Here is a 9694-nt window from a genome sequence, read left to right as displayed (position 1 = left end):
CTCCCGCCCTCCCCTCCCATCCGCCTGCCTGAGGGGTGGAGGCGGAGGCAGAGGCAGCAGCCAGCTCTATTATAAAAAGCTACAGAGCTCTGGTGAGAGGCGACACACAGCGCCGAGCCGAACGCTGGCCTCTGCTGCCTGCACTGGCCCTGCTTGGACCCCCACGCGGAACCCCACCTGGACCCCCACCTGGACCCCTGCCCACCCTCAACCATGTCCCCCCCACCTCTCTCGTGGCTGCTCCGCTTGGCTGCCCTCTGCCATCTGACCATGCCGCTGGCCGGTGAGTGGGGGAGAGGGGACGCGAGCAGGGAGGGGGCGTCCCCAGCCCACCTCTGCCCCTTGGGCTTTCATCAGGACCCCACACTGCGGTCCAGGAAGCCCCTTCCTGAGGGATGTGCCCCCTCCCCCACCTGAGCAGGGCTATCGCGCCTGCTGGAAGGATTTCTAGCCTCCAGAGCCCGCCCCTGCCTGGTCCAGGGAGAAGGTGCCACTGCAGGGCAGTGGCAAGAGGTGGTGGGGGCAGCGCAGGGTGCCAGGGGTGGGGGTGCTGGGATGGTGGGGTCTGGGGCAGCCTGACAGGGCTCCTGGTGAGCCCCAGGGGAGCCCGGGCTGACACTGGACTGGGTCTCCCAGATGAGGGTTAACATATACCCGAAGCTCTGACACCGGAGACTCAGCTCTGGCCCCAAGTCAGACCATGGTGAGGAAGGAAGGACCCTGCCGTGATCTCAGGGCCTCCTGAGAAGCAGAGGGTCCAGGACCAGAGGAAGTCAAGGTCATCGCTTCGGGAATTGGGCTTGTCCCTGTTGCTCTGGTCTGGAGCCCTGATCCCTCCACCAGAGTCTTCCTTCCCCAAGCACAGCTTGGAAAATGCTTCTGCCTCCAGTCACCGGCTTTCTGGAGAGCTGGTAGGGCATGATGGAGCCATCCCACCTGATATGATAAGATGGAGGCCCAAAAAGATTCAGAAATTGGCGTAAAGATGTACAGTCAGCAAGGGGGGCGGGTGAGGACAGCGTGGACGCAGGAGCAAGCACGGATGGCTGCTTCCCCCCACCTCCCCCCCTCCATGGGCTTCAAGGCTTCTGGGAACCATTAGAGTCAACCCAGTCCTGAGGGAGTGTCCTGGCCCGTTGAGGCTCAGAGAGGGTGGCAACCTGCCTTAGGGCACACAGCAATTCTGGGAGAGTGAGAGCCAGTCTCCAGCTTCCAGGGTACTCCATGGAGCAAATCATCTCTTGGGTCCCTCTCTGTGGGGAAAACCCATAAGGGAGACAGGGAGCAGGTGGGGTGGGGGTGGCAAAGGTGGGGTGTTGCTGGGCTTCCTGCTTCCTGGGCTTGAACCATGAGGCCTGAGTGTGGGGATAGTGAAAATTGGAAGACGGGGAGCCAGGTGGCTATTGCTTTGTCATAGTCATGACCTGAGGGGTCTTTTTGATCCCAGCTGCAGCACCTTTAAATATATTTATTGCCTCCTATGTGGTGGTAATCCAGTGCCTACCAGGACATTCTGGAAAGACGAGGAGGAGGATTACTTATTCGGAGCTGGGGGGGGGGGGTAAGTGGAGGTGGGCAGGAGATGTGGGTTCCTTTCCTAGGATGGGGAGGGGGTTCTGGGGAGTCCCTGGAAACATCAGCAGCCTGAGGCTTTAGAATATAATCTTGGTCTGTGACTTTGCTGGAAGATATTTGAATCATTTCAACCTTTCTGAGCCTCAGTTCCTCCTTCTATAAAAACTGGGCATTCGGGCAGGTTTGCCTTGGATGTTCTCACCTATGCGGATATTGGGGGCTCTCAGAGAATCCCTGGGAGCCCCTGCAGGACTTGGTCCAGCCAGACATCAATCATCTGTCCTATGAGTGCCAGAAGCCAGGGAGGCCACCCAGAGGAGGGGGTTGGGGACTCGGTGGCTGCTGCCTTGGCTGGTGCAGGGCGGCTACGTCAATTCCCAAATGTGGGTTTGCAGGGCTGTCAGGAGGAGGCTCCCCCTACTTTATATAACAAACCTGCAGATACAAGTCAGGGAAGAGGATTTTTCTCCCCAAGCACTGACGCATTCACTCCCACTCAAGCCCCAGCAAGAAAGAAGGAAAAAGATTCTGTTTTAAGTTGCTGTTAGTCTGCTCCCCCCGTCTCCCCATGAGTGGTGGGGGTGTATGAGGAAGGCAGAGGAGGGTAAATTCAGGGTGTCAGATCCTGGCCTCTGTCAAATTTAAATAAAAATGGCCGTTTCTCTGTAGGTTCAGATTTTATGTGTCTCAAAGTACTTCCTTATACATCTTTTTCTTTCATTCAGTAAATATTTATTGGGTACCTACTATGTGCCAGGCACTGTCCTAGGTGCTGGGTCTGCATCAGTGGATAAAAAGGCCAGAGAGCCCCCCATTCAGATGCCAAACATTGACCCAAGAAGAGAGAGAATTCACAAAACAAATCAGTAAACAACGTGGTCTGTTCAAAGGGGAAAATTGCTGTGATTTTTAGAAAATGGAGTGTGGGCAGTCGGGGGAAGTGTTGACATTTTCAGTAGGGGTCAGGGAAGCCTGGCTGAGGAGGGTACATATGGAGAGGTGTGGAAGGGAGCCCCATGGGTGTCTCTAGGCAGTGGTCCTCAGTGGGGGATTTGACCCCCAGCGGACATTTGGCCATTTCTGGAGAAATTTTTGGTTGTGACCAATGCCCCAACATTTTTTGCTTGGGGTTTGCTCAGTGGGTAGAGCTTCGATGATGTTGAACAGACTGGAGTGCAAAGCAGAGCTGATGGCTAAGAATTATCTGGTGCGAACTGTCTTGGTGTTTGTTTTTAAGAAAACCTGCTCCAAAGGTCCAGCTATTTAAAACTGTTTATTCTCACAAGCACCCTGAGAAGCAGGTATGATCATGTCCATTTTATAGATACATGAACTGATACTTAGAGAGCCTAAGTGTCTCATCCCAGACACACAGCTGAGCAGTGGCTCAAATCTTCTTCCTGTCACCTCACTCAGAGACCACCAACATTCCTATTTTTTCCTGCTTATAAGCCTCTTAGTAGTCCTTAGGGTCCAGCCTAAAAGACACCTCCTCCAAGAAGCCTCCTCTGATTACTTGTGGTTGGAGTAGTCTCTCCCTCATGTAAACCCTAGCACATGGTGGAACATGCTGTGTCTACCTGGCATTTGAGTGTGGAATAGTGAGCTATTTCGGGTCTGGGAGGAAAACCAGATCTGCCACTGTCCAAGCAGCTAAGTAGCATTGTACAAGTCATTTCAGCTCTCTGATTCTCAGTTTCTGCATCTGCAGTATGAAAACAAAGTATTCCCTTTGCAGGGATGTTGAGAATTAACAGGAGCAGACATGCATGGGCTGAATACAGGGTCTGACACATAGTAGGTGCTTAACTAAGAAAAGCTCTGCCACTTCATGGTGGGTCTTAGCAAAATATTCCCTTTGCAGAGATGCTGAGAATTAACAGGAGCAGACATGCAAGGGCTGAATACAGGGTCTGACACATAGTAGGTGCTTAACTAAGAAACGCTCTGCCACTTCATGGTGGATCTTAGCTGCTCCTCATGTGAGGATATTTTTGAGGGCAAAGGTGGATCTGGTTCGTTCCACTCTGCTTCATGGCACCCAGCCCAGGGCCTGGTGAGGTGCAGGCTTGGCATGTGTTGGTTAACAGAGGAAACATGGCAAGCTGATAGCATTTATTGGGATTTATTAGAATTGAAGTCTCTGTAGATACTCAAAAGTAATTCAAACAAGTGTTGACTAAATCAGGAAATGGATGACTGGCTGGCTGGGTGATGGGTGAGTGGGCTGGTGAGGGAAGGGTGGATGAAGGAAGGATGGGGGTGGGACAGACAGATGGTGGGTGGGTAAGTGGGGTGTGGGTAGAGGCTGGGTGGGGGTAAGTAGGGATGGGTGGGTTGTAGAGGGGGATGTGTAGGAAATTGATGAGAGGAGGTAGATAAGGGTTGGATGGATGGATGGATGGATGGAGATGGATGGATGGAAGGATAAGTAGATGGATATATTATTCTACTCAATGAATATTTATGGAGTATCCACCCTGTGCCTGATGCTGGGAATAGTGACCAAGGCAGACAAGGTCCCTGCCTCCTGACACTCATATGACAGATAATCGATGTCTGGCTAGACCAAGGCATTATCTCCAATTACAGCAAACTTCAGTGCTGAGAAGTAAACCCTCTCCCCGCACCACCCCCTCTCAGAGTAGTTTTATAATCTTCCTGGGCAGAACCAAGAACAGAGCCCCCCAAGGGCCTCAGGCACCATGACAGTGGAGGGGACTTTGGCCAAAGAGGCCACACACCTTCGCACCCCTGGAGGCGGCCAGTGGTTTTCTCCATCCTGGGAAACAGAGTCAAGAGAGAGCAAACTGGCCTTCCCTACTACCCCCCTCCACCTCCAGGTCACCATTTTCTGGGGTTTCCCCAGGAAGATCCTTGTCAGACCAGTGTAGGTCCTGCCTCCTGGCTCAACAGGGCTGAGAGGCTGCAGCTGAGTCATTTCCACGCTCCCCCAGGGGACAAGGATGACAGAGCTTGAAGGGAACTTTCACATCCTGCTTCTTCAGAGAGAAAGGGCTGCCTGTGACTCAGCCCAGCAGCTGAGAGACCCCTTCCCCACTGAAGGCTGCTAGTACTGCCGCCTGATGGCCCAGCCCAGTGCTGCAGGCCCTGAGCCAGAATTCCCACAGGTGCATGGTCTGAGGCTAAGGTGGAATGATGGGAGAAGAGGGAAGAGGATGCAGCAGATTCTCGAAGGCTCTGTGCGTGTATGTGTGTGTGTGTGTGTGTGCGCGCGCACGTGTGTGTTCACGTGCCTGATTTTGAAAGGCAGAGTGTTTTAGCAGCTCTGGGGATCAGGTAGGGGCCTCCTGGAGACCCAGGTAAGGTCAGTGTGCTCTCTACCACCCCAGAAATCCTGACCCCAACAGTTCCACATAACCTTTCAGAGTCTTGCTTCTGCTGCCTGTGACCTTGACCCAGATCTAAAACACAGGTCTTCCCCAGTTTTAACATACCCCTCTGGATCCTTATACCAAGCAGAGTAAATTTTGTTGGGGGTTTTGGGGGGAAGGGGGAAGGAAGAAACGTAACACAAACAATTTCAAATTCTTATATAAAATATTTGGGTTCTCAACTGCCTGTTGAGTGGCCTTTATCCTGTGCTGGGATTCCTCTCTGGTGACATGTGCAGCCATCTGGTGCCTTTCACCCACGATAACCTTTCTCCACGCTGCCTCCTTGGTCCTGACCCCCGACTTGCTCCGGGGGTTACTTGCTCTGCAGTTACTCTCAGTGGTTGAGTCAGCAACTGCTCTCACACATCCTGGCTCTTAGTGGGGAACAAAAGCTCATCTGCTGAGGCACCCCCTTTTCCACACGTGCCTTGTTGCATGTAAACCTTTATGTGTTTTCTGGGGGGATCCATTTCTGTGCCATTGTGTTTGTTGGCATATGTATATGCATGTGTATGTGTGTGTGTGATATGGTGGGCACAGAGGTAAGGATGGACAGAGGTCTGGGTGTGAGGTCATGAAAATTCACGCATATGGATGGGGGTGAGGAATGGGCAGTGTATGTGTTGGGGGGATGGGCAGGGTGGCAGCACGTGGGCCCAGCAGCGATGGGAGGCAGGCTGGGTAGGAGAGCCTACTCCATTGCTTGCTGCCTGTGTGACCTTAGGCAGACCCCTGCCACTCTCAGATGCGCCTCCCCCACTGTGCAACAAACCAACAACAGTAACTTAATTTTTAAAAATAAGAGCTTACTATGTGCCAGGCCATACGAGCTTGATCAGTAAGAATTCATTGTCCTTGATCTTTATAACAGTCCTATGAGGTAGATACTATCACCGCCTCTATTTGACAGGTGGGGAAACTGAGGCATGGAGAGGTTTGAGTGAGGGAGGGCGCTGAGGTCAAGGTCCTTGAAGGCTTGGCTGCACGGGGCATTGGCTCTGGCTGTGCACCGTGGCCAGGATGCAATGGCCTGGGGCTGGAAAGCCAAGTGCCGTGACAACCTGCTGACTGGGGGCCTCTGTGGCTCAGGACAGCACCTCGGTGTGAAGAAATGCACCTTCATATGCAACAAGATGACCTCGGAGATCCCCGTGGACCGCCTAATCCACTACCAGCGAAATCAAGAGTCCTGCGGCAGACGCGCCATAATGTAGGTATCGCCGCGGTCTCGTGTTCCTGTCAGGACTGTGGGTGGCTCCCCGTCTCTGCCGAGCCACGTCCACACCCCCACCCCAATGCCAGGCTCCCTCTTTTCCTGGCCCACTGGCCCCCATGCTGACTCAATATCTGTGCCACAAGGCAAAGGTGGGGAATGGCTTCCTGAATGGTCCATAGCCACCTCCAAGGGTAGAGGCTCCTCCCAGGCCAGCATGAGGCTTATGCAGCCCTCAAACCTGCTGGATTCCATGGGGAGGTAAAGGAAGAGGGTCTCAAAGTGCAGGGTCCATGCAAATCCCAGCGTCCCCACTTATGGGTGGGGTGGCCGGGCCCCAAGGGCAACCTTCTGCCCCGAGGCCATGGTGGGTCTGGGACGATGACAGATCAAGTCACTGAAGTCCTTGGCAGAGCGCCAGGGAGCTGCTGCTGAGGACAGGTAGACATTATACTGTCCACTTGTCAGACATGGAAAGGGGTTCCCATGAGACTTTGGGGAGGGGGCCCAACCATGCCAGCTTTCCTGTAGACTGAGGAGACCCCTGGCTGTGTTGGTTGCTTGCATCTCTGGGGCCCCTCTTGGGTACAGTCCAATAACCCAGCCTTAAGGCCTTTCCCCAGGACTTTCCCCAGAACTGGCCTTTGTTCCCTAAAGTAACCTCAGCGAGTTGGGGGAACCTGGCAGCAGGAAACAGCCAGTGGCCTCCGGAAGTCTAGGTCTGGCCGAAGAGAGTCAAGGTTGCAGTTACTGAGAAGGGCAAGCATGCATGGCCTGACCTCTCTGCTCACCCGTCACAGCTTGTTCCCCTCCCCGCCTCGTTTCTGCTTCTGTTTTCTAGGTGCAGGGGAAGTGGGAGGCCCCGGGAGGGGATCTTGGCCCTGGGACAGCACCTTGCCTGTGGCGACCTGCAGGTCATGCTTGCTTCCTGGACTTTTCTGGCTTCCCAGCATGCTGGCGCCAGCTGCATTTAAGGACCTCACTGAGCCTCAGTTTTCTCATCTGTAAAATGGGGATGAGCATGGTAGTCACCTGGCAGGATGAGAGTGAGGTTGAAAGGGAGCCAGGGCCGCAGTCAGACCTGAGCTGTGATCTTGGCCATGACACCACACACACACACACACACACACACACACACACACACACACACACCCCTTCAGACAAAGCTCAAGATTCGGATAAAAGCTTACTCAGTGGCCTTTCAGTCTGAAGACACACACAGGGAGAGGAGGGGAGGGGTGCAGAGGCCTGTACCTGCGGGAAAGGAGGAAGTAGACACTGTGACATTGGGTCCTTTCCAGAATGAGGAACAACCACCAACCCCCCCAGCTTGCCAGTCACACACCTGGTGGCAAAGAACACCTGTGATGTCTCCTCTCAGTCAGAAGACACAGCCCAGACCCCCCACCTTCATGGAAACATTATTCTCAACATTGTTGTTATTTTTGACTATTGCTGAGTTCCTACTCTTAGCCAGGGCCTTTACATAATTTTCATTTTTCATATAGCACAGAAGTAGGGCCCATTTCACTGCCACCTTCACAAAAAGTCCTGCATCTTGAGTCCCCCCCACCCCACCTCAGCCAGTCCCAGCTTTTCTTTTTTTTAAAGATTTATTTATTTATACAAGAACTGGGGTAAGGCCAGAGGTGCGGGAGAGTGAGAGGATTCACCAGAGACAGAGTGGGGAACAGAACAGGCAGACTGTCAAAACACACTGCTGAGGGGAGCTGTGGGCGAGAGAGGAGAGGTCTGCTGCGCCATGTGGGAATCTCCCTGGCCGGCCAGGAATCAAACCCGCGCTGCAGAGGTTGTGAACAGCTTCACAGCGCTGCGCTCAACCTGCTGCATTCAACCCACTGCACCACTGGGGAGGCCCCCAGTCCCAGCTTTTCCAGGGCAGATGGTCACCCTATTGGAGGTAGGTGTCCACCTCTACATCTCAGGTGAGGATGTGGACATTGCAGAGGTCACACTGTGGCATCTGATGAGCTCACCTGCTCACCGCTGAGCACTTGCGAGGGGCCCGACGCCACAGGGCATTGGGCGTCACCGGGTTCCTGTCTTCCTTCCTTATAGCTTGGAGACCAAGTTGCACAAGTTCTTCTGCGCTAACCCAGAAGAGAAATGGGTCCAGAATGCCATGGAGCATCTAGACCGCAAGGCTGCTGCTCTGACTCCAAATGGCGGCACATTCGAGAAGCAAATCGGTGCAGGCAAGCCCAGGACCACCCCGGCCGCCAGGGCGATGGACCAGTCAGCGGCCACACAGCCCAAAGCCACAGGAGAAAGCAGTGGCCAGGAGGCACAGAGGGCCCTGGGGACTTCCCCAGAGCTGCCGACAAGAGTGGCTGGCTCCTGGGGAACTGGGTCCCCCTCCACATCAAAGGCTCCAGAAGGTGGGCCTCCAGCTGGGCCCGGGCGAACAGAGCCTTTCGGTGGGGCTGCCATCACCACCACCACGTCTTGGCCAAGCTCTGCTGCCTACCAACCGGAGTCAGGCCTCTGGGCTGAGGGAAAGGCCTCTGAGGCTCCCCCCACCCAGACCCCCCCCACCCAGGCCCCCACCACCCAGGCCCCCTCCACCGAGGCCCCCTCCACCGAGGCCCCCTCCACCCAGACCCTCCCCACCCAGGCCCCCTCTACCCAGGCCCCCACCATCTCACACACAGCCCCAGAGGACAACACTGGATCTGATGGCCAATCTGTGTGGGTCAAGGAGCAAGACCCTGTGCCAGAGAACTCTCTAGGGCCCGAGGAGCCAGGTCCCGTTTCAGCTCACACCGATGCTGTCATGGGGCCTGGCAGCTTGCCCCATGTCTCTGTGGTCCCGGTCTCCTCTGAGGGGGATCCCAGCAGGGAGCCGGTGGCCTCAGGTAGCTGGGCCCCCAAGGCCGAGGAGACCATCCACGCCACGGTGGACCCCCAGAGGCTGGGTGTCCTCATGACCCCTGTCCCTGACTCCCAGGTGGCCACCCGGAGGCAGGCGGTGGGGCTGCTGGCCTTCCTTGGCCTCCTCTTCTGCGTGGGGGTGGCCATGTTCGCCTACCAGAGCCTCCAGGGCTGCCCCCGCAAGATGGCAGGGGAGATGGTGGAAGGCCTGCGTTACGTCCCCCGGAGCTGCGGGAGTAACTCATACGTCCTGGTGCCGGTGTGAGCCATCCACCCGCCTGCATCCACTCTTTCAATTCAGACAGCTGCCCGGGGTCCCCCATCCTCACACCCACCCTCGCCAAGGGCCTGAGCTGAGCTGGGATGACCAGAGCAGATGGGACTGCTCCCAGCTCCCAGAGGCCACCCTTGACCATCCTTGACCTTCTGGGGACAATGGGGTGGATTCTCAACTCACCCCACTGTCCCCAAGTCAGGATATTTTCCTCTGCTGCTGGCTGGTTAGAGGGTCCCTTAGACACCGTCCTCGCCCCAACGAACAACTATTTATTAAACAACTAACCCCTCTGACCCACGTCCCCATGTGGACACATGGTCATCCCATCTCACAGTGAGC

General features: G+C 55.2%; 1 protein-coding gene across 1 annotated transcript; it reads left to right on the top strand.

Moving 5' to 3' along the window:
* Window positions 1–213: 213 nt before the first annotated feature.
* CX3CL1 (C-X3-C motif chemokine ligand 1) lies at window positions 214–9343 on the top strand (the record flags this gene model as incomplete). Its single annotated transcript, XM_084257346.1, has 3 exons — window positions 214–283; window positions 6063–6183; window positions 8266–9343. The coding sequence occupies 3 exons, from the start codon at window positions 214–216 to the stop codon at window positions 9341–9343; spliced, it is 1269 nt and encodes a 422-aa protein (XP_084113472.1).
* Window positions 9344–9694: the final 351 nt, after the last annotated feature.

The sequence above is a fragment of the Talpa europaea genome (assembly GCF_964194135.1).
Source record: "Talpa europaea genome assembly, chromosome: 16".
Classification (NCBI taxonomy): Eukaryota; Metazoa; Chordata; class Mammalia; order Eulipotyphla; family Talpidae; genus Talpa; species Talpa europaea.
This window is presented reverse-complemented; position numbering and strand designations above follow the sequence as displayed.